Source organism: Carassius auratus, chromosome 31, assembly GCF_003368295.1.
Source record: "Carassius auratus strain Wakin chromosome 31, ASM336829v1, whole genome shotgun sequence".
NCBI classification, from domain to species: Eukaryota; Metazoa; Chordata; class Actinopteri; order Cypriniformes; family Cyprinidae; genus Carassius; species Carassius auratus.
The window spans coordinates 13526734-13548239 of NC_039273.1; the positions used below are offsets into that span (position 1 = coordinate 13526734).

The following is a 21506-nucleotide window of genomic DNA, read 5'->3' on the forward strand; positions in this document are numbered from 1 at the left end:
AGCATTGGTATTTCAAATAAATATTATTGTTTTTCTACTTCCTATTCATCAGATAATCTTGAAAAAACTAAATCCCAGTTTCCACAAAAATATCAAGCATCGCATCCGTTTTCAACACTGCTAATAATATGAATTCTTTCTTGAGCACCAAATCAGCCTATCAGAATGATTTCTGAAGTATCATGTTATACTGGAGACTAGTATTGACTGCTGAAAATTCTGCTTTGCCATCACCGGAATGAATTACATTTTATAATATAAGAAAACAGTTATTTTAAATTGTAACAACGTTTGACAATATAACTGTATTTTTAATCAAATAAATGCAGCCTTGGTCAGCAAAAGAGACTTCTTTCAAAAACTATATCAGTGTATTTACAGGAAGCTGAATTCTGCTCTACTTTGTCACCTTACCAGTGATCAGTGTTGCTTATGTCACAGGAAACTGGCGATTCTGATTCCAAAAGCAAATCACTTTCAGTGTGAATACTCAATAACCTGCTCACCCTCTGGATTGACTTTCCATTTCAGCTGATCTCACCAAGCACTTAAATTTTCCAATCCCGCTCTCCAGTCACCTGTCATATAGAAGCCATTTTACACCATCCAATCAATTCAAAAATATGTCTCATTGTAGCAGAAAAGGGAGTTCTATTGGGAATTCTTAATTATATAGGAATTCTATTTCTTGTTGACATAGTCTAACAGTGCAGCTTCACTGTTGTTTGTTTTTAAGTCACGGAGGTGTCAGGGAAGGCAATGACTTTCATTCTGGACAAAGACCAAGTGGGGAGGGTAACAGGAAGCATTATCAGCCCTGTGTAACCAATAGGGGTATCTAATTTTAACTCAGTTGAGAAAGTCACTTTAAGTATGCGTCTGCCAGCAGAGGGGTTGAGAGCCTGCTGACACGACTCAAGGTCTACAAACACGTCTGGGGAAACTCCAGCCAAACCCTAGAAACCCTTGATTCTGTGAAATATTCTTATTTTTATATTTTTAATGGGATAGTTCACCTAAAAATGAAAATTCTGAAGTAACATGACGGTGGTTATTTAGAATTTTCATATTTCTTTCAGACATGAAATCAAATATTAGCCCCCCCACCCCCCCAAAAAAAAAAACACATGAAAGAGAAACACATTCGTACCTCCACCAGGTTAATTAAGTGCAGAAAGAATTCATGAGCATCTTGTTGCCGGTTTGAGGAGAACTCTGGATGTCCTTTACTGACCAGCGCTTTGAACATCTTAGGCGAAATCCCTCTTTGCTGCTGCTACCGAAAGAAAACAACATGATACATCTAGGCTCAGGGTCGCCAAATGCACTTTAAAATCTAATCAGAAAACCTATTAAGAAAGTTGGATTGCAGCATGACATTCTTAAACACTCTTGAAAGGCCACAAACCTGAACTTTAAAGGAAAATGACAAGCAGCATTTTTTTCAACTGGTAGAGCACTGCGCTAGCAAGCAAGCAAGCGCAGGGTTGGGGGTTCGATTCCCCGGGAACACATATGTAAAAATTGATAGCCTGAATGCACTGTAAGTCGCTTTGGATAAAAGCGTCTGCTAAATGCATAAATTTAATTTAATTTAATAAAAAATACATAACATTAAGCCCATTCTTTGAACAAGAAATTATTTATATTATTTTGGAAGCATATTTACAATTCCGTAGAAATTCAGCGGACCTCCAAATTATAATATTTTAGTCATTTATAATGATATGTTTAACGTGCTGTTAAAGTAAAACAATAATAATCTGGGGCCGTTGATGATCTTTGACAGCAGAGGGGTTAAATAAAAAACACACAAAAACAATGCAGGACACTGATAAATTTATTAATTTAGCTTAAGAATATTAGACAACTTTTAAAATGAAATGGATTATTTCATATATGATATTGTGGCTCCTCTCAAACAATCAAATAAGCCAAACAAGCACACCAAAGGTACATTCATGTCAGAAAAACCCATTGGTAGTGGCCACACTGTGTTGCTGCTCATTTGCATAAACTTAAAACTCTGCTTAACTCTGTAGTATGATCTTGTTTGTTGTTGCCACCTCAATTTGCCAATGAATGACTCCAGATATTGCAAAAATTGTCGGTATGATTGTACCATAAGGTTGTTTCAAATAAGTCTGAAATAAGTAACTAGTAGGCACCATGGCTAATGGTCTGACAACTAAGGAAAAACAGCATCTTGTAAGCGTAAACAGAGTTATGTGGACCTAATCAAGCCAAATATCAATAAGATAGACCAAGTCAAATACCTTGTATTCTTCTTTCATCACCTGTTCAATAAGTTCTGATTTAACTGGAGGTTTTGAGTACTGGCCTGAGAGAAGTCCATGACCGAGTTTTGCCCTTAAAAGGTAGGAAAACACACATTCCAATTTAGAACACGTCAAAATTACACAATTTAGTAAAGATGTGTTTTAAGTGTTGCCATATTATACTTTTAAATTAATTATCAACCAATGCAACTCTCATGCGACCAGTAGAAAAGATATGTATAATATTACACTGCAATTATATAAGAATAGGAAAACAAGATAAATTCAAAATGATAATCATATTCCATGAACAAAAACACCTACATTTGTGTGCTGAAATCCTGAGTTGGGTCTAGGGGTGAGTAGTCAAATATTCTCTGTAGGTTCCCAACATACCTGCAGAATAAATATTGGAAAGAACAGCAATCATTTCTTACTGTCGCACCTGCATATCGAATTTACTAAGTAAAGACCCTGGCTAGATGCTTTAAATCTGGCACTGAAATTGAATCATTTCATACAAAGGAAAACAATGGCAATCAAACTGTTGTTAGAAGGCAAGGTTTAAAGGAACAGTTCTCCCGAAAATTTTCTGACCCTCAGGCCATCCAACATGTAAAAGAGTTTGTTTCTTTATTGGAACAGATTTTGAGAAATGTAGCATTTCATCACTTGCTCTCCAATGGATCCTCTACAGTAAATAGATGCCGTTAGAATGAGTGTGCAAACAGCTGATAAAAGCACGACTCCAGTTGTTACACTTACATCTTGTGAAGTGAAAAGCTGCATGTTTGTAAAAAAACAAATCCAACATTAAGTCGTTTTATCGTTAAACCATCCCTTTTGGCCAAAATACAAGTCCATAATTCATAATAACGCTTCCTCCGATGAACATGTCCAACCCACTGATGTATTTGTTTAGAACAGTTTTGGACTGCTTTTGATTGAAAATGGTGCTTGATCTGTTCTGTGCATATGTCTCTCCTGATGCAGAATTTTCACTGTAGAAAGTAGTATTATTGAAAGTGATATTATAATATCTAATATTATGGAGGACTCATATTTGAGCTGAAAGCAACTGTTTGTAGATAAAAGCGTAAAAGTGATCCACAAGTCATGTGGATCACTCGTGGATTACTTTGAAGATTTTGTCAGCTGTTTGGACTCTCATTCTGAAAGCACCCGTTCACTGCAGAGGATCCATTGGTGAGCAAATTATGTAAGCTAAATTTCACCAAATTTGTTGTCTTGTCTTGAAACAAACTCATCTTGGCTTGCCATAAATGTCATTTCTACAGTGTGATAGCACTCAAACTCAGCTTCTTTCTTAATACACAGACTCAAAGACTAAGGCAGGAGAATGTGGACAAGTATGAAGAATGTACTGGGCCGTTAAGGATTTTAAGGTACTTACGCTCTCTGGAACTCTGGAATACTGAAAAGCACTTGCATAGTGGTGCTCAGGTAGCAGCTGTTGCCCAGGTTTTTGATGCCTGTGTATCCCGAGCCATAGACAGGCTTTAGCTTTACACTGGACTCCTGAATCACTTCCCAGTCACTCAGACGTGGCTGCACGTGGTTATCTGTATGATGGCCATTCTCTGTCTGTGAGGAATGGACATAAACATTTGAGGAGACTGGACGAACACAGTGTTGCTTGTTTTTGTTTAATTATTTAACTATTTAATTAAAACAGGGGTTTTCAAACTTTTTGATGGCTTTTTTTGATACTTTTATTTTGAAAATCTAGAAAACTTTGTATTATATGGAGAAATATATAAATAAAATATGGAAATTATAAACAGAAAAACATACTTTTTGCATTTGCAGCATATCTATTCCAAAGTGTAACAAATGTTCTGATATGTCAGGATCAAGCACCGCTTCTTCTTCATCGAAAGAATAAATATCTGCAAAAGAGAGATAGTAAATAAATCATCCATAAAACCTTCTATAAACAATATAAACATTTAGTTTTTTTTATCTAAATAAAGTTTGAGCCTGAATTTTTAGTGTATGTCTGTGTGACACATGAAGACCTGCGACTGAGAGGCACTAACCTGCTCCGTCTGGGGTGATTGTGTCAAGTTTAACTGCCAGAGGGAAGTTGGTTTCTTTGTAGTGCTCAAGGGCATGTCCGTTCCCTCCACTCCCATCAAAGAACCACTTCCCACAGAGAACAGAGCCATCCGTCAGGTTCAGCCACAAGTTCTCTCTCATTTCACACTTGGCGCACTTCCAGCCACTAATAGGACATAAAACACATTAAAAGACAGGCAGGAGAGGAACTCCTCATATTTCAGTTCAGTTATGAGGCTATGTTACTCGATAATCCACTGACTATAAACTGTAATCTTATTGTGTAGACAAAGACAGAGACCATTTCCAAAATATCAATATATAGGCTAGACCAATCAATTGGCCGAGATTATTAGATTATCTGCCGTATGGCTAATTTTAGACTATCTGCCGCAGTGCTGCTGTTAACTAAAACAAATAGTTTTTAGCACCTGAAATGAAGCTGAACTATAACACAAATATAAATATTAGATAAAAAAATAAAAAAACAAAGGAAATGTTGGAATAAGTAAGTTTTAAGTTGAAGCACTAAAATTACTGAAATTGAAATAAAAATAAATCAAAAGCTAAATAGAAAATTGAAATTAAAATTAAAATTGAAAATAATGTTAATAAATGTAGCAACAACCTTGGCAATGGAAAATGCACATTTTCTCTTTTAAAGTTTAGGGTTTTATAGTTTTAGGGTAAATATGGTAAACAACTGTTAATGTCATAAATGTTTACTACAATTAAACTACAATTTTTATACGACACATTATATTAGCCTTCAGACAACCTTCTCTCTAGATATCAGCATCAGTATAATTATTTAAAGGGCTTTTTTTTTCATTTGAAACTGTCTAAACTGTTAAAGCTCCCTTTCACAGTTCAATAGCAAGAAATAGAGATTACACAATACCAATCAGATTCAAATCTCATTTAATTCCCATGTAATTTCAATTAGAATCCTTTAGCATTGTTTCCAAATTTTATATATATATATAAAATGCTTCCTTTAAGAATTGTTTAGGAATATTTGATTAGGGATATCGGTCAATCACTAATCTTTAATGTGGTGAACCAACAGCATGCATTGCCTCATATATGTCAAGACATAATACTTGTTGTATTAAGAAGTTATCCTTAACATATTCAAGCACTTATTCAAACATCACTAGCTTGTTTTGATATTAATCCACCAGGCAGAGAAAGCAGACATATCAGATTCAAGGGTGACCTGAAGCAAGCACCAGTAGTTTCTAGAATACCAGTCCATGTGACTCTGGGCTCCCATGTGACCAACCTGGGAGGAATTCGAACCCCATTCTCCTGCTGTCTAAGGCTTCTGGCATGTCTAGATACTTGGATCTCCTCTTCCCATGAATCAGCCTCCTGCTTTTTGTATGGAGATGAAGCATTGAGGACGGCATCACAGGCTATTGAAACCTGAAAGTTAAAGGGACCTGTGAACATTAAATTGCTTAATGTGATATTGCACCTAATGAGTGCTTAAGAAACCACAGCAAGCTGGAAAGTGGTGTGGACTATTACTAATTCGATTTAAAAGCCTTAAAGCTCCTGGGCAGGTTATATAATGAATGCATTAATAAATATTAGTGCAGCAGCAGTAAATAAACACACCATGCAATTGACAAGCACAAAAATGTGTTTAGTTGTGTGCTACTGTATGTGTTGTATGAATAACTGAAGTATAACATAAACTGTAACAAATTAACCTTTTTTCGTCATGTGTACTAATCAGAGCATGTGAGCGAAGCGTTTTCCGCTCTATGGATGTGGACTTCTATGGGCATTCTTCTTAATTGTATTAATTAAAATGTATTAAATATATTAATCTAACCTTAGCAAACATATCTAAAATGCAAAAACTGAAAAATTGTATTTGATTTTCATTCACTTTATTTCTGTGACAATAGCTGCAGTTGTTATGCAATAGAACATTCAAAACAGGCTCATTATAACACTAATGCACACACACACGAGATGAAATGTGTGTAGATCTTTACAAAATACACCTGGATTATAAAGTCTGTGAAAAACACACACAAGATAAAATGTACTTAAAGAACTCTTGGATTATGGACTGGGTTGAGCGAGCGGCGCTGAGCGATATTGAGCGAGCTGAGCGAAATCTTCAGAAAGGTAAAAAATTATGGTGCAGGCAAGTTATTTTAATTCTTTTGATAAAAGTTTCTTATGCTCTCAAAGGCTGCATTTTTTTTGTTTGTTTTTTTTACCAAAAAATAGATTAAAAACTAATATTGTGAAATACACAATTTAAAATAACTATTTCTTTAAATATATTATACAATATACAATATTTTCTACTTCTACATGGCAATTACTCTAGTGTTTACTGTCACGTGATTATACTAATATGCTGCTCAAGAAACCTTTTTTATTTTTATCTGTGCTGTTCTGCTTAATCATATTGAAAAATTTGAATTCTTGACTAACAAAAATGTACATTTTAAGATTAATTTTTTTTTTTTTTTTTAATTTTAATTTATAAACAATGTAAAATACTATAACTTTTAGTCAACTGAATGTGTTCTTGCTGAGAAAAAGTACACATTTCTTTCAACTGAAAAAATCTTATAGCTATTAACTTTTGAATGGTAGTTTATATTTTAAGATATTCACAAACAGTCCTGTGGATATTTGTGGTGAATGTTTAGTACATTCAGTGTAAAATTCTGTGCACCTAATTGTATCTTTTTTTTTTTTTTCAATAAGAAATTGTATGGTAAAATACAATGGATCAATGTTATAACAGCCATCAGCCAAATTGCTCTCTCTGTATCTTTGTTTACTCCTTTATCACTCTTAATATTTTCACAAATACGGATTAAAAACAGAAGACATGTTGTGTATTCAGGCAGCAATTACTGATAATGTTTGCTTTAAACCAAAAATTATTATAAGAATTAGATCTAATAAGAAATAAACTTATAGTACAAAATAAAAACTCATATTACTTCTACACGGCATGGCATCACTTCACACAATGAGAAGCATAAACAGTGAGTTTATAAAGTATAAGGTCATCTGCAGATGGAATAAAATGTAATGACGTGGTGTTTGACAAACAAGCACTGAAACTGAAAAGACAGATCAGAACTTTGGCATGCAGAGCACACAGGGCACATGAGCACACACTCACCAGTGCGGGCAACTCCTCAATATTTGGTAAAGGGATCTCAAAGTGGTCTGGAAATATGACAAGCTTTGCCTCATCTTCATACTCATAATCAACTCCATTAAAATCACGGTTAAGCTCTAAATCTTCAGGGAAAGAAAGCAGAGAGAGATATTTTTAATCGAGAGCTGATGGGATGACTGCACTCAAAACAAGTGCTTAAAATGTCCCCCCCAAAAAATTATTAATAAACACATGATGAAATTGCACAAAATGTACACAATCAAAAATAAGTTTGCTATTTTCATTTTAATCTTTTATGGCGCTTTTCCACTGCATGGTACTGCAAGGTACGGTTCACTTTTGGGGGGTTCCACTGAGTACAGAACCTGGTACCTGGTACTTTCGGTTGAGGTTCCAAGTGAACCGTAACTTTACCAAAATGTGATGTGTAAACTCTGCTGATCACTGATTGGCTGGAGAGAATCTTCACTACATCCCTGAGCTTGCGACATAAACACAACAGAACCGCTATTTAAATCAGTACAGCCACCGAAGGAGTGAACGCAACTGTTTTGAATGAGTATCATGCAGTGGTAAAGCACCATTAGTATGTTTTGATTAAACATTTTCTTGAGCTCCCTTGATTAAACCACAAACATTACAATTTGAGACAAGAATGTATATCAATGTCTAATAAAAAAGTGGTTTAGTATTTTATCCGGTTTTTAACAACCTTTAAAATGGCTTATTTACACGTAAATAGTCCTGCAATGCAAATTTTTCTAATTATCTCTGTAGTCTCGCAATCAAAATGAGGTTATAAAAACAGCAACTTTATTACTATAAAAGAATAATAAATTCATTTAATTAGTTTGAGGTTTTTTTCTGCATGATAACATGACTACGAAAACTGACGGATTAAAGAAAGCATTTGATCGCATATGTTTGCACTCTAACCCACTCCGTAATAGGACAGTCTGAGTTGCCAAAATTACATATTTGGGAAAGCATTGTGTGTTTACAAAATGACTGGCATCCTTTCTGACGTATTGACCACAAACAGACGAGGAGGCATGTATATTGATTGGATGTCTGAGAATAAGGGGCCGCTGGTCTCCCACCTGCTACGTCACACCTCCATTGGCAGAAGTGTGTCAGCTTGGGGGATTGATAGGGCACAGCAGCTGACAGGCACAGTGGGCCACTGTAAACCAACCCTCTATAGCAGATGATTAGGCCAGGGCAAGCATGTGGCACTTTAGATTTAGAACGGTTACTAACTGCATATACAAATAAATTAGCTAATTTTAGCCCCAGGCCAGTAATGACTGAGACTGCTAGACATATAAATATATGGCTAATTTAAAAAGGTTTGAGGTAGAAGTTTCAATCTGGGATTTATGTTTTTTTTTTTTTTTTTACTTTAAAACAGACTTACCTAAAAATACTTTTCCGTTTCTTCTTCTTGGTATGGCACCCCCTGCAGCACCTGTGGCTTTCTGTAATTAACATCAGGAAACAACAAGGGTCATAAAACTGTAAAGTGCTTTGTACTCAAATATTTACGTGGTTTTAGTATGTGATGAGGATATTTTCAGTATTTACAAGCAGCGCTGTCAGTATTCTGATTGTATGTTTGTTGTAATAATGCCACATGTAAAATTACATTTGTGAAAGTATATATACTGAACAAAAAATATTACTGAATCATGTTTCAAATATGAAACATATTTCTTATGTTATCCCAAGTATAAACAGCAAACAAAAAAGCTACAGGAACTGTTTCTGGACAGATCCAGGCATGAAAATAGCAGCATTTAACCAGCATATTCACATTCACTTGGAACGAACAAGAAACCTTTATAGAATTAGGTTCCTTTCTTAAATGACCAACAAATCAGTCATGATTAGACAAATGACCTTAACATCTGAAGACTTCAAATCTGTCATACTGAATTCAGTACATATAGGTGCATCTCAATGAATTAGAATGTCGTGGAAATTTTCTTTTATTTCAGTAATTCAACTAAAATTGTGAAACATGTATTAAATAAATTCAATTCACACAGACTGAAGTAGTTTAAGTCTTTGGTTCTTACGATTGTGATGATTTTGGCTTACATTTAACAAAAACCCACCAATTCACTATCTCAGCAAATTAGAATATGGTGACATGACAATCAGCTAATCAAGTCAAAACACCTGCAAAGGTTTCCTGAGCCTTCAAAACGGTCTCTCAGTTTGGTTCACTAGTCTACACAATAATGAGAAAGACTGCTGAACTGACAGTTGTCCAGAAGACAATCATTGACATCCTTCACAAGGAGGGTAAGCCACAAACATTCATTGTCAAAGAAGCTGGCTGCTGTATTCAAGCATATTAACAGAAAGTTGAGTTGAAGGAAAAAGTGTGGAAGAAAAAGATGCACAACCAACCGAGAGAACCGCAGCCTTAAATCGATTCAAGAATTTGAGTGAACTTCACAAGGAATGGACTGAAGCTGGGGTCAAGGCATACAGACGTGTCAATTTGGCTACAGTTCTCGTATTGCTCTTGTTAAGCCACTTCTGAACCACAGACAACATCAGAGGCGTCTTACTTGGGCTAAGGAGAAGAAGAACTGGACTGTTGCCATTGGTCCAAAGTCCTCTTTTCAGATGAGAGCAAGTTTTGTATTTCATCTGGAAACCAAGGTCCTAGAGTCTGCAGGAAGTGTGGAGAAGCTCATAGTCCAAGTTGCCTGAAGTCCAAGTTTTAAATTTACACAGTCTGTGATGATCTGGGGTGCAATGTCATCTGCTGGTGTTGGTCCATTGTGTTTTTTGAAAACCAAAGTCACTGCACCCATTTACCAATAAATTTTGGAGCACTCAATTCTTCCTTCTGCTGACCAGTTTTTAAAAGATGCTGATTTCATTTTCCAGCAGGATTTAGCACCTGCACACACTGCCAAAAGCACCAAAAGTTGGTTAAATGACCAATGAAATGAAATGGTGTGCTTGACTGGCTAGCAAACCCATCAGACCTGAACCCCATCTACTTCAGTCTGTGTGCATTGAATTTATTTAATACATGAGTTTCACAATTTGAGTTGAATTACTGAAATAAATGAACTTTTCCACAACATTCTTATTTATTGAGATGCACCTGTTGTTAAAAACAATATAAAGCGGTGTTAAATAATGCAGTACAGCTCATTTATTTTTTCTGTGTACCATGCAATGTTTATCTACCATGCTGTCTAGTTATCTCAGAAAATAACTGAAATGACACTCAGTTTGTGAAAAAGCTCAGAAAATACATTTACTGTAAATATCCAGATATCCTTTTATTGTGCTTTTTCTTGCTGACATTTCCCAATAGGGTTAGTTCATAAGACACATGCTTATCACTTATAGGCCAAAATATCAAAAACACCCTCTGAACTACCTAATTCTTTCTAATTTTATGCAAAAGAACTGCCACATCACAAGATTAAAACCATAACATTCAAAGATGCTTTCAAAAAAAAAAAAAAAAAATATCTGGACAATCACCTCTACATTTTCTAAATCCAACAGACCTCCTGCTATGCAATCTTCATGAACTGTGGAAATTTAGCTATAGCCAATATCTAAAACTTGAAGAAAAAGCAGACAAAAGCCATCTGACTCACAAAGAAGAGTGAAAATCACACCTCTCTGGACCTTTTAAAGAAACATTTCAATAGTCTTAGTTGCTTTCTAAATCCAACAGGCATCAATGTTTGCTACATTTTTCCACATTTTCAAGTTCAAGTTGAGCTTTATTGTCATTCCACTACGTGTGTGGACATACAGTGGAACGAAATGTCATGCTTCACAGGACCACTGTTTTACATAAATACAGACATACAACAATGAAGTAAAACAGTATAAGCCTATACGCAACTAACCTCAAAAGAGGACAAATTAAAAGGATGTGACCTCAATAAGCAACAAACGCTGGATGCAACAACTCATTAATCAAATCAGTAATGATCATAATTGATAAATAATTTGATTAGCAATTAATTTTGTCTGTGCACTATGCTCAGAAAACAAATTCTAAAAAGTAACTGTATTTTTTATGAGAGCATTAAAAATAAAAGGACTACTATAATGGAATATAACTCAATATTTTAAGATGAGTGAATGTGTGTTCCTCTTACCTCATACCAGGTTTAGTCTTTGTTTTTGTTTTTCTTTATTATCATTTTTAATTTAGTTATTGTAACTACTTTCAAAAAGTAAACAATCGGTTTTATTTTTTGCATATAAAGTTTAATTGCCTACATAGATACAATCAATATATTTGTTTTCATTGCCTTGAAATTTCCCATTGTTAAGATGACTTGTTTGATGGGAAACATTAAAGAACAATTTTGTAAATAATGTATTCAAATTAATTTTTTTAAATAATATTTTTTACGATCCAATTAATCAACAATGTAACTGTCAAACTAATCAATAGTCAATATACTAACAAAAGCTCAAAGAAAGCTCCACAGATCCACACACATCATTCAATATTAGGGCTGGGTATCGATTCAGATGTTCCAGATCTCTTCGATTTCGATTCACAAGCTCTCAAATATATTTGATTTCGATTCTCGATTCGATTTTCGATTATGATTCTCGATTCGATTTTCTATTCTCGATTCAACTCAATGAATATAGATATAATACAAATACTATATTTATTTAAAAAATTAAGAGCCACAAACCTGTATATTAAACTCTTATTTTAGGTACACTTGGGTACATTAAAACAGAACCCATCTCTAATTTTCAAATGCATACAATTATGTTAAATAAATACAATAGAATTTTGATGCAAGAAAAATGTATGCTGAAAAAAGTCAGAACAGTTGCATTCCTTTATGTTATTTTATTTTTACGATAAAAAAATCATATAAAAAAAATGTATTCGTGGCCTTTGAGAATCGATTTTGAATCAACCACATTTTAAAAAACGATTAGTCGAAAAATAGATTTTTTTACCCAGCCCTATTCAATATCCACACATCCTCCACCCCTTGCATGTTTAATAAGTATTATTGCTCATTTGAAAATGCTAAACAATACATGTTTAGTATTGTTGGCCTTATTTAGCAACTTATAATACTTGCAATTATTCTACAGATTTCCTCTTAAAGTCAGCGCAGTGCATTCCACAGATTCTGACTTAACCCAATAAAACACTGGCCTCAAAAAAAGTTTACTCGTTAATGATATTGTTAATTGGCACCTTAGATTTATGTCGATGATTTTATTACTGGATCCACTGTATATTTTTGCACTCAAAAAATATGTCAAGAGTGTCAATTTGCAAATGAAGTTAATTCCAGTGAGCAGACAAAAGTTCTTCATCAAGACATTGATAGGAACAAGTGCTGCACCACAGTACATTACACCAATGATCATTAAATATTACTTTGTCTCTTTTGCTTTATTTGTGTTGTTGGATACCATTCTATAACACAATAACTATGCACTGGTTCCTAAAGTTTAGAGTGTAGAATGAAACATATGTTTACTTTTTCCTGACGTTTGCAAAGAATTCAATCCAACAATAAACTCTTCTTACCTCTTTCACATGTCGTTTTAAGTGCATGTACACACTCTGTCCAGTTTTATGGTAATGTCTCTCCACATGTTCTCTTCCGAAACCCAGGAATGAGTTCATACACACATACAGACCTCCTTCTGATTCCTAAAAAAAAAAAGGATGAAATAAGATTACAGCTAAGACAGATGTGGCCAAGTAATTTTATACTCCACGTTAAATGTATTAAGTTACACTTACAAAACAAATGTGAACAAAACTGCTATTAGAGAGTGTTCAAGTCATACACATCATCAATATACAAACATACGCATGAAAAGAGGAAACACTTTAATGAACATAATCGAAAACACCTGCATCGAACAGAAGGGCTTTACTGAGTTTTACCGCAAAGTATTTGCTCTCTGTTATTAGAAATTAAATTATTAGACATAAAAGTAAAATTATAAATAAACAAAGTCGCATGATATCATTTAATTTAAATTACTACAGTAATGGTGCTCTTTTTTTTTTGTTGCTGCATATGTTTTCAGGCATTTATTGCCATAACATGGCTTGTTGGATATATGATATACAGTATATGTTTGGTTATTAAGATTATTCATATTTTTATTTACATTTATAATGGCATTTATACATGTTTATGTAGAGTGGGTAACACTCAGTGATGGTTTTTTATTATTATTCTTTTTTTCTGACATGTTGGTGTTATATCTTTCATTTGGATTAGTAATCTATGCTGTATAAAAAATTATATAAAAAAAAAAGTCTGTCTTCATTTCAACAAAATTAATGATTTCATTAAAATAAATGATTATTTTAAAGGGGGATGATTCTTTACTATTACCCACTCTAAGATATCAAGTTTGTTTTCAGTAGTGTTTTGTTCTTTTTAAACTGAACAATTCATATAAAGCAATAAGAGTAATTCTTTTAAATAGTCTTTTAATCTGGATCAAAACACTAAGTTGCAGGGCCGGTGTGTGTAAGTCAGGGTTTTGAGGGCCCAACAGACTGAAAAACCTGTCACTAGCTCCTGGTGACACACGAGCTTGAACAGAGTGTGTAAAAATAACCTGTCTTTTAGTCCAATGTGTCGAACTCCAAACAGCTGAGTCACCTTTCAAACTTTTAGAGCTGTTAGCTAGTTTGTCACTTTTCCCACATTTATATAAACATTCCCGCCAATTCTCACCGAAATATATGGTATTCTATATTATTTGTGGTCAGAGCTTGTACTCATACTTGGATGCATAACAACCCACATTGACCTGTTTTCTTTTAATAGCTCATAGCTGCTTAATGCTTATTAGTGTACATTTAGGAAATCGTTTTCAAATACATCCATCTACACAGTCGTTTGTCTTGATGTCAGGCAAATATCATAAAGTACAGTGTGATCTCAACAAGTAGCTATCACACTACTAGATTGCCAGTGTTGATGAGAGGATGACGAAAGCCTAAGACTGTGGGATATAATGACTGCTTTGATACGACTTTAAAAACAGGACAGAAATTCTGTGTAATAAAGCGTTCAGACTGGCAGTGTTTATGCTGCAATAACATCTGGAGCTCATATAGCGCCATTTGAAGTAGGGAAACCAGGTCCCACTGTACGATATAAACACCCGTGTGATATTTATTTATTTCTGAAGGCTGTCACCTAAGTTGAGCTGGAGAATTGTTGCCGAGGATCCCACATCTCTCTTTACGCGCTATACGCAGCTTTTCACGTGTCCGAGGGACGCCAGTTGTTGTTTATTGTTCATGCATGAAGTATTTGACATATAATACTCACAGGTGAGTCGTAGGAAAAAGCGCATTCGCTCTTGAAAACCCTGTCTCCTGTCCTCGGTACTCTAATGGTGGGCATGTACGGGACCAGTAGCTCTCCCAAATCTGTAGCCATCTTCACATTACTGCTGCTCGCACCACTATGAGCCTTGCTGGAGCAGCGTGTCAGGCAGAAGATGAGATGGGGTTATTTTTACCTCAGACAGACCCGACATTCCTCATGGAACGAGGGATGTGACGACGAAAACATTGGAACATTGAGGGATGGAGGGTGGGGGGTTTAGGGGAGGGAGACAATGGGTGTCCCCTTGTAGAAACAGGCAATATTTGACATTATTCACCCTGACGCCAAGCGGGCGGCGGCGTTTTCAGATCTACAGTACGCTCAATGAGTTTGATGTGTTTATTATAACAGCAGTAGCGCCCTTTTGTCTGCATAGTGTTTCAGTAGCCCAGAGAACAACTTAACGTTATCTTTTTTTATTTTACCTTTTAACTAGCAAATTATTATTTTTAATATTATGTGTTATGTTTTCTTTTATTGTTGTTATTTTCATTTTTTGTTATGCAAAAAATGTGTCCTTTTGATAATTTTAAAATAGGACACTTGCCCCCATTTTTCATAAGCTGAACTCTTATATATAACTCTTCTATGAACAGAAAATGCCTATTTCTCTCAAATATTGTTCACAAATCTGTCTAAATCTGTGTTAGTGAGCACTTCTCCTTTGGCGAGATAATCTATGCACCTCACAGGTGTGGCATATCAAGATTCTGATTAGACAGCATGATTATTGCACAGGTGTACCTTAGGCTGGCCACAATAAAAGGCCACTCTAAAATGTGCAGTTTTACTGTATTGGGGGATCAGTATCTTGTGACCAGCATTTGCCTCTTGCAGTGCAACACATCTACTTCGCATAGAGTTAATCAGGTTATTGATTGTGCCCTGTGGAATGTTGGTCCACTGGGTTGCATTTATAAATTTGTTCAATGTATATATGCAATGAATCATTTATTCTACACTAACCTTATAACTAATAACTTTACTTTTAATAATAATAATAATTTAATAATAACAATTCTTTTCTAAATTATTATTTTTTATTTTAATTGTATTAATGAAAACATAAAATATATTGAAACTTCTTGTTTTAGACTTACATATAAAAAAACAATAGACTGATATACAGTAGTTCGGCTGTTTGCTTGGAAAAATAATAAACTCATATTTTATTTTATTCACAGTTGTGAAACTATATTATCTTTCCATTTACATCAGTTTCAGATGTAGTACTTCAACACTTTACTATTACTATTATTAGTTACTGGACATTTCTGATTCTAGTTTGACTTGACTACAATAATACAATTTTTTTTTATAATATCTAGGTTTTGATTCCAAATGTTTAGGTGGTATTTGCTAACTTGCAAAAAAATCCTACATGACTTTATTTTGTTGAACTTTTTCATGTAATTATAAAGAATGAAGACAGTAGCTTTCAAACTTCTATACACATTAAAACATCATAAAAGTAGTTAGTATGTGCTGTATTCTGAATCTTCTTAACCCATTCAATAGATTTGTCTAATTTCTGTCTGAAATTAATAAATGATGAAATAATTTTCACAAGGATAAACAAGAGCAGTGACTTATTTATAATCAGTAGTTTATTGGTGCCAGAGGCAAAATAAAAGGGGAAAAAAAGAAACAAGATATTTTTTATTAATAAAAATACATTATACATTGTATAATGTCTGAATATTTTGGACAGGTATGAATGACCACTCCTAGTTATCTGGGGATGACTTGGGGCTGTGGTCGATAAGATTCTTATCAAGTGTCTGAATCTGAAACCATGGTCCATCTCCTTTTTCTCTCATGTGTCGGCGGACTTCAAGTTGTAGTTGTCTACAAGAAAAATAGCTGATAAATTAGAGATTATCTATTAGCCTAAAAGATAGCTTTAGCGTGCAGAATTTTGAAAGGTCATAATACAGAATGTTTAAAACCAAGTAATCTAAACCTCTAGAGTCTAGACAAGGGCTATTCAATTGATGTCCTGCCAATCATCTTCATCTGGCCCGAAGGAAGAGTACACTCAGGTTGCCTTGAATTTTTTTTTGCACTAATTAGTTTGTCCACAATGTCAAAAAAGAAAGAGATTCAAAATAAGTAGACAGTAGTGTTGACAAGCTCTTGTGTGAGGGGGTTGTCTAGTTTAACGAGTATAAAGGCAGTGATATCGGTCATAACTTCTGGCGAGAAATAGTGCAGACACTGGATGAAGATGATTATCAAATGGAGCATAGTTTGAAAGGCTGCACATTCTGCTGTATGCATACACTGAGCCGCTTCAGCCAGTAACACTTCAACAGACAAAAACACACACAATTAGGTCAAAATGCACGGTTTTGGCGAGTGACTTAAATGAGTTACAAAGCTCTAAATGACTGTCAAGAGCTGGGAGAAAATCGGACACGTATCAGATCCAAGTCATGTGCATCATGTTTTAAAGAGGCAGCGCTGCTTTTAAAAATAAATCTAATGAAGCCTGTCATTGATTTAAAACAGAGAACTTAAGAAAACGAGAAAATCACTGAACTGCTCTAGTCACTGTTTAACTTTCGTAGCTTGAATAAAGATTTGTTTATATAGTTTATGCATATTCAATTTATAGTTTGTGAAGATTGTTTTAAGCTAACTTAAATTAAAAGTTGTTATATTTTTCAGAGCCTATTAAATGTTAAAAATAATGGCTCTCAATTACAGGTGCATCTCATTTATTTCAGTAATTCAAGTCAAATTGTGAAACTCGTGTATTAAATAATTTCAATGCACACAGACTGAAGTAGTTTAAGTCTTTGGTTCTTTTAATTGTGATTTTGGCTTACATTTAAGAAAAACCCACCAATTTACTATCTCAGCGAATTAGAATAGGGTGATATGCCAATCATCTAATCAAGACATAACACTTGCAAAGGTTGTCAAAATTGTCTCTCAGTTTGGTTCACTAGGCTACACAATCATGGGGAAGACTGCTGAACTGACAGTTGTCCAGAAGACAATCATTGACATCCTTCACAAGGAGGGTAAGCCACAAACATTCATTGTCAAAAAAGCTGGCTGTTCACAGAGTGCTGTATCCAGGCATATTAACAGAAAGTTGAGTGGAAGGAAAAAGTGTGGAAGAAAAAGATGCACAACCAACCGAGAGAACCGCAGCCTTAAATCGATTCAAGAATTTGAGTGAACTTCACAAGGAATGGACTGAAGCTGGGGTCAAGGCATACAGACGTGTAAAGGAATTTGGCTAAAGTTGTCATATTCCTCTTCTTAAGCCACTCCTGAACCACAGACAACGTCAGAGGCGTCTTACTTGGGCTAAGAAGAAGAACTGGACTGTTGCCCAGTGGTCCAAAGTCCTCTTTTCAGATGAGAGCAAGTTTTGTATTTCATTTGAAAACCAAGGTCCTAGAGTCTGGAGGAAGTGTGGAGAAGCTCATAGCCAAAGTTGCTTGAAGTCGAGTGTTAAGTTTCCACAGTCTGTGATGATCTGGGGTGCAATGTCATCTGCTGGTGTTGGTCCATTGTGTTTTTAGAAAACCAAAGTCACTGCACCCGTTTACCAAGAAATTTTGGAGCACTTCATGCTTCCTTCTGCTGACCCGCTTTTTTTTTTTTTTTTTTTAAATGCTGATTTCATTTTCCAGCAGGATTTAGCACCTGCCCACACTGCCAAAAGCACCAAAAGTTGGTTAAATGACCATGGTGTTGGTGTGCTTGACTGGCCAGCAAACTCACCAGACCTGAACCCCATAGAGAATCTATGGGCTATATCAAGAAGAAAATGAGAAACAAGAGACCAAACAATGCAGATGAGCTGAAAGCCACTGTCAAAGAAACCTGGGCATCGACCTCAGCAGTGCCACAAACTGATCACCTCCATGCCATGCCGAACTGAGGCAGTAATTAAAGCAAAAGGAGCCCCTACCAACTATTGAATAAATGAACAGTAAATTAACTTACTTTCCAAAAGGCCAAGAATTCACTAAAAAAAAAATTTCTGTTTTATGAAGTATTCTAATTTGTTGAGATAGTGAATTGGTGGGATTTTGTTAAATGTGAACCAAAATAATCACGAAATTAAAAGAATCAAAGACTTAAGGTGGTCGCACACCGGACGAGAAGTGCTGCGTCGCGTCGCACCACATGTAGGACAACTCGAGGTATCGCACACCGGACGCGCATATTCTATATGCATGAGCTCAATTTCGCAGCAAGAAGGGAGAGTTTTAACTTCAACTATTTTTATTTTTTTTAAATATATGATTTTATTTGATAAAAGCTGAGTTTCGAATGTTAATTAATGAAAAGAATCTGTGTTATAATAAGTCTGTCATTGTTTTGTTGTATCTGTTGTCTAGGCAACTGTGCAGCCTGACTGAAAACGTAACCAAACACTTTGTAATGTTTTATTTGAATGAAACAAATGTACTGTATTTTAGTTTCAGTTTATAACATCTGGGTTTTTTAATATAAAACTATGCAGATGGCGCTCTGTGGCGCGGCAGAAATTTGAACAGTGTTCTGAGTCGTAGCTGGGCGCCGCGGACAGACGTCGAATGGCGCTGCCGGTGTGTGTACACTCATAGAGAATAATGTGTTCGAATTTTAAAGACGTGGCGCGACGCAACGCGGTGCTGCGCTTCTCGTCCGGTGTGCGGCCCCCTTTAAACTACTTCAGTCTGTTTGCACTGAATTTTTTTAATAAACGAGTTTCACAATTTGAGTTGAATTACTGAAATAAATGACCTTTTCCACGATATTCTAATACATTGTGATCAACATTCTTCAAAATATCTTCATTTGGTGAACAAGTGATGCAATGTAACTAAAGTACATTTTGGATGGCCTGAGGATGAGTGTATTTTCAGCAAATTTTCATTTTTGGGTGAACTATTCCTTTAATGTGAACAAATGAAATTGTAAAGTTTTGCCAGATATTTAAGAAAATATAACCCTAATTAAATGGATATAACTACATGTCATTTCTCATTGAATTTAAGTAGTTGAATAATAAGACATTTTACCTCATTTCAGCCTTCTCTGCCTCAATGTGGATAAGTGCCATCATTTTCTCATAGTCCTTCACTGGGCTGTCATAAAAGGTACGAGCAATCCAACGGGTGATGGGATGCTAAGATATTATGAAGACAACCAATGAAAGGAAAGACAAAAAGCATGACAGCAGCTACACAATTTAAAAAATGTATAAGATTAACAATGGCCAATTTTCTTCTGGCATATAGTGTGTATTTAATGTTTTATTCACTTAAATATCAGAATACCTTGTAGTACTCCCAGTGCTCTGGTTCATAGCCTTCTGGTATCTCAGCTAACTCAGATTCTCCTGTTTAGTGAAATGCAGATATGAATCAAGTTTTTATGGCAGGTACACAAGTTAAGAGGCACAACTATCAGGTAAAATAGAAACTTACCTATGAAGATATTAACAAATGTCACAAGCGCTGCCATAGGGATACCAGTCAGAATAATGTAATATTTCTAGTGTAATGACGTGAGAGTGAAGAGAAAGATCAGAACTTATTTTTTAATATTATTTGAAAAAGAATGAGAGGTATAAATAATATGCAACTAAAGTAAAGTATTAAAACAAGCTTTTACCAGCAGGTGAAGAAATCTTCTGTCATAGAAGTCGGTGGGCTTGATGATAAACATCCTTTTGCCATGGCTCCCATGGCGGACAACAACTGTAAAAGAAAGGTTAAAGGTTAAAGTAGGTTTAAAAAAAAAAGTCTGCAAGTCAACACACCATTGGTACAGCATTACTGCCTGCAAAACATTCAACAGGAAGTCGAATACAATACAGAACTAGTCTGAAGCAAGAGTAACATACAACTAGAGCTACAAATCCACCTTATGAGTCCTTGCTTAAGTGGAAGTAAAACTGTTACATACACAATGAGGGCCAAAATATTGTGCTTGACTGAAGTGTTAAATTAACTGCTTGCACATCAACAAGACGCTCAAGAAATATTCTGAATCACAAACTGCATGTATGAAATTCAAACTATATGAACATGAAAAAACGGCCATGCAAAATATTTAAATATTTACATAAGTATACAAACAACAACTGTATGTAATAGCTACAGGACGGTTATAGAGGGGATTGTTGTAGAGGCCAGTTTCATACACTTGACATGCTAAGCAAGCATAGGTCACTGCAAAAAAATATTCCTTCTAAACGGTCATATAGTTTGGTTTAGTAACAATAAATATCGTTTACCTTGTTTTGAACGTGCAACCGTCCGGGAGAGCAGATTTGAAGATTGACACGTTCGTTTCAGAGGGTTTAATCTGGCTGTAAAAGCAGCCACCGTACGCAAAAGGCTCATGCCCACCATGACTGTTGAGGGAGCGCGTGAACAAGGCCTGCTCTGATTGGCTCATCTGACGCAGAGTGAAGCCGTGCTCTCCATTGATATTTAGGGCAAAATAAAGCTGCCCAAATTAATAAGCTATTTACAATATTTTGCATATTTAAAATGAATAAATTAAATATTGGAATTTTTTTTACAAGCTATTTACATGAACAGTTATATTATACATATAAGA

The 21506-nt window shown here is 35.1% G+C and overlaps 2 protein-coding genes across 4 annotated transcripts in view; both read right to left on the reverse strand.

The window, feature by feature from the left end:
• The window catches only part of LOC113050588 (ubiquitin carboxyl-terminal hydrolase 13-like), a 28116-nt gene extending 12905 nt beyond the window's left edge, over positions 1-15211 (reverse strand). For 2 of the 3 annotated variants that reach the window (XR_003276784.1, XM_026213715.1), the window contains exons 1-11: positions 14868-15211; positions 13091-13216; positions 8942-9002; positions 7525-7646; positions 5644-5786; positions 4340-4524; positions 4095-4189; positions 3694-3884; positions 2604-2675; positions 2277-2370; positions 1151-1276 (exon numbers count right to left, since the gene is read on the reverse strand). Coding sequence is in view for 2 of the 3 variants with exons in the window: in XM_026213715.1 (XP_026069500.1) it covers positions 1151-1276; positions 2277-2370; positions 2604-2675; positions 3694-3884; positions 4095-4189; positions 4340-4524; positions 5644-5786; positions 7525-7646; positions 8942-9002; positions 13091-13216; positions 14868-14978 (1326 nt within the window). In the remaining variant the exon portion in view is untranslated. The remainder of the gene's footprint in view (positions 1-1150; positions 1277-2276; positions 2371-2603; positions 2676-3693; positions 3885-4094; positions 4190-4339; positions 4525-5643; positions 5787-7524; positions 7647-8941; positions 9003-13090; positions 13217-14867) is intronic. The other variant, XM_026213716.1, reaches the window with a different exon arrangement.
• A 1294-nt stretch (positions 15212-16505) lies between these two features.
• Positions 16506-21345, reverse strand: LOC113050590 (NADH dehydrogenase [ubiquinone] 1 beta subcomplex subunit 5, mitochondrial-like). Its single transcript, XM_026213722.1, has 6 exons — positions 21178-21345; positions 20553-20638; positions 20366-20432; positions 20216-20277; positions 19958-20064; positions 16506-16775 (listed from the first exon to the last, which is right to left on the reverse strand). The coding sequence occupies exons 1-6, from the start codon at positions 21293-21295 to the stop codon at positions 16655-16657; spliced, it is 561 nt and encodes a 186-aa protein (XP_026069507.1). The 5' UTR covers positions 21296-21345; the 3' UTR covers positions 16506-16654.
• Positions 21346-21506: the final 161 nt, after the last annotated feature.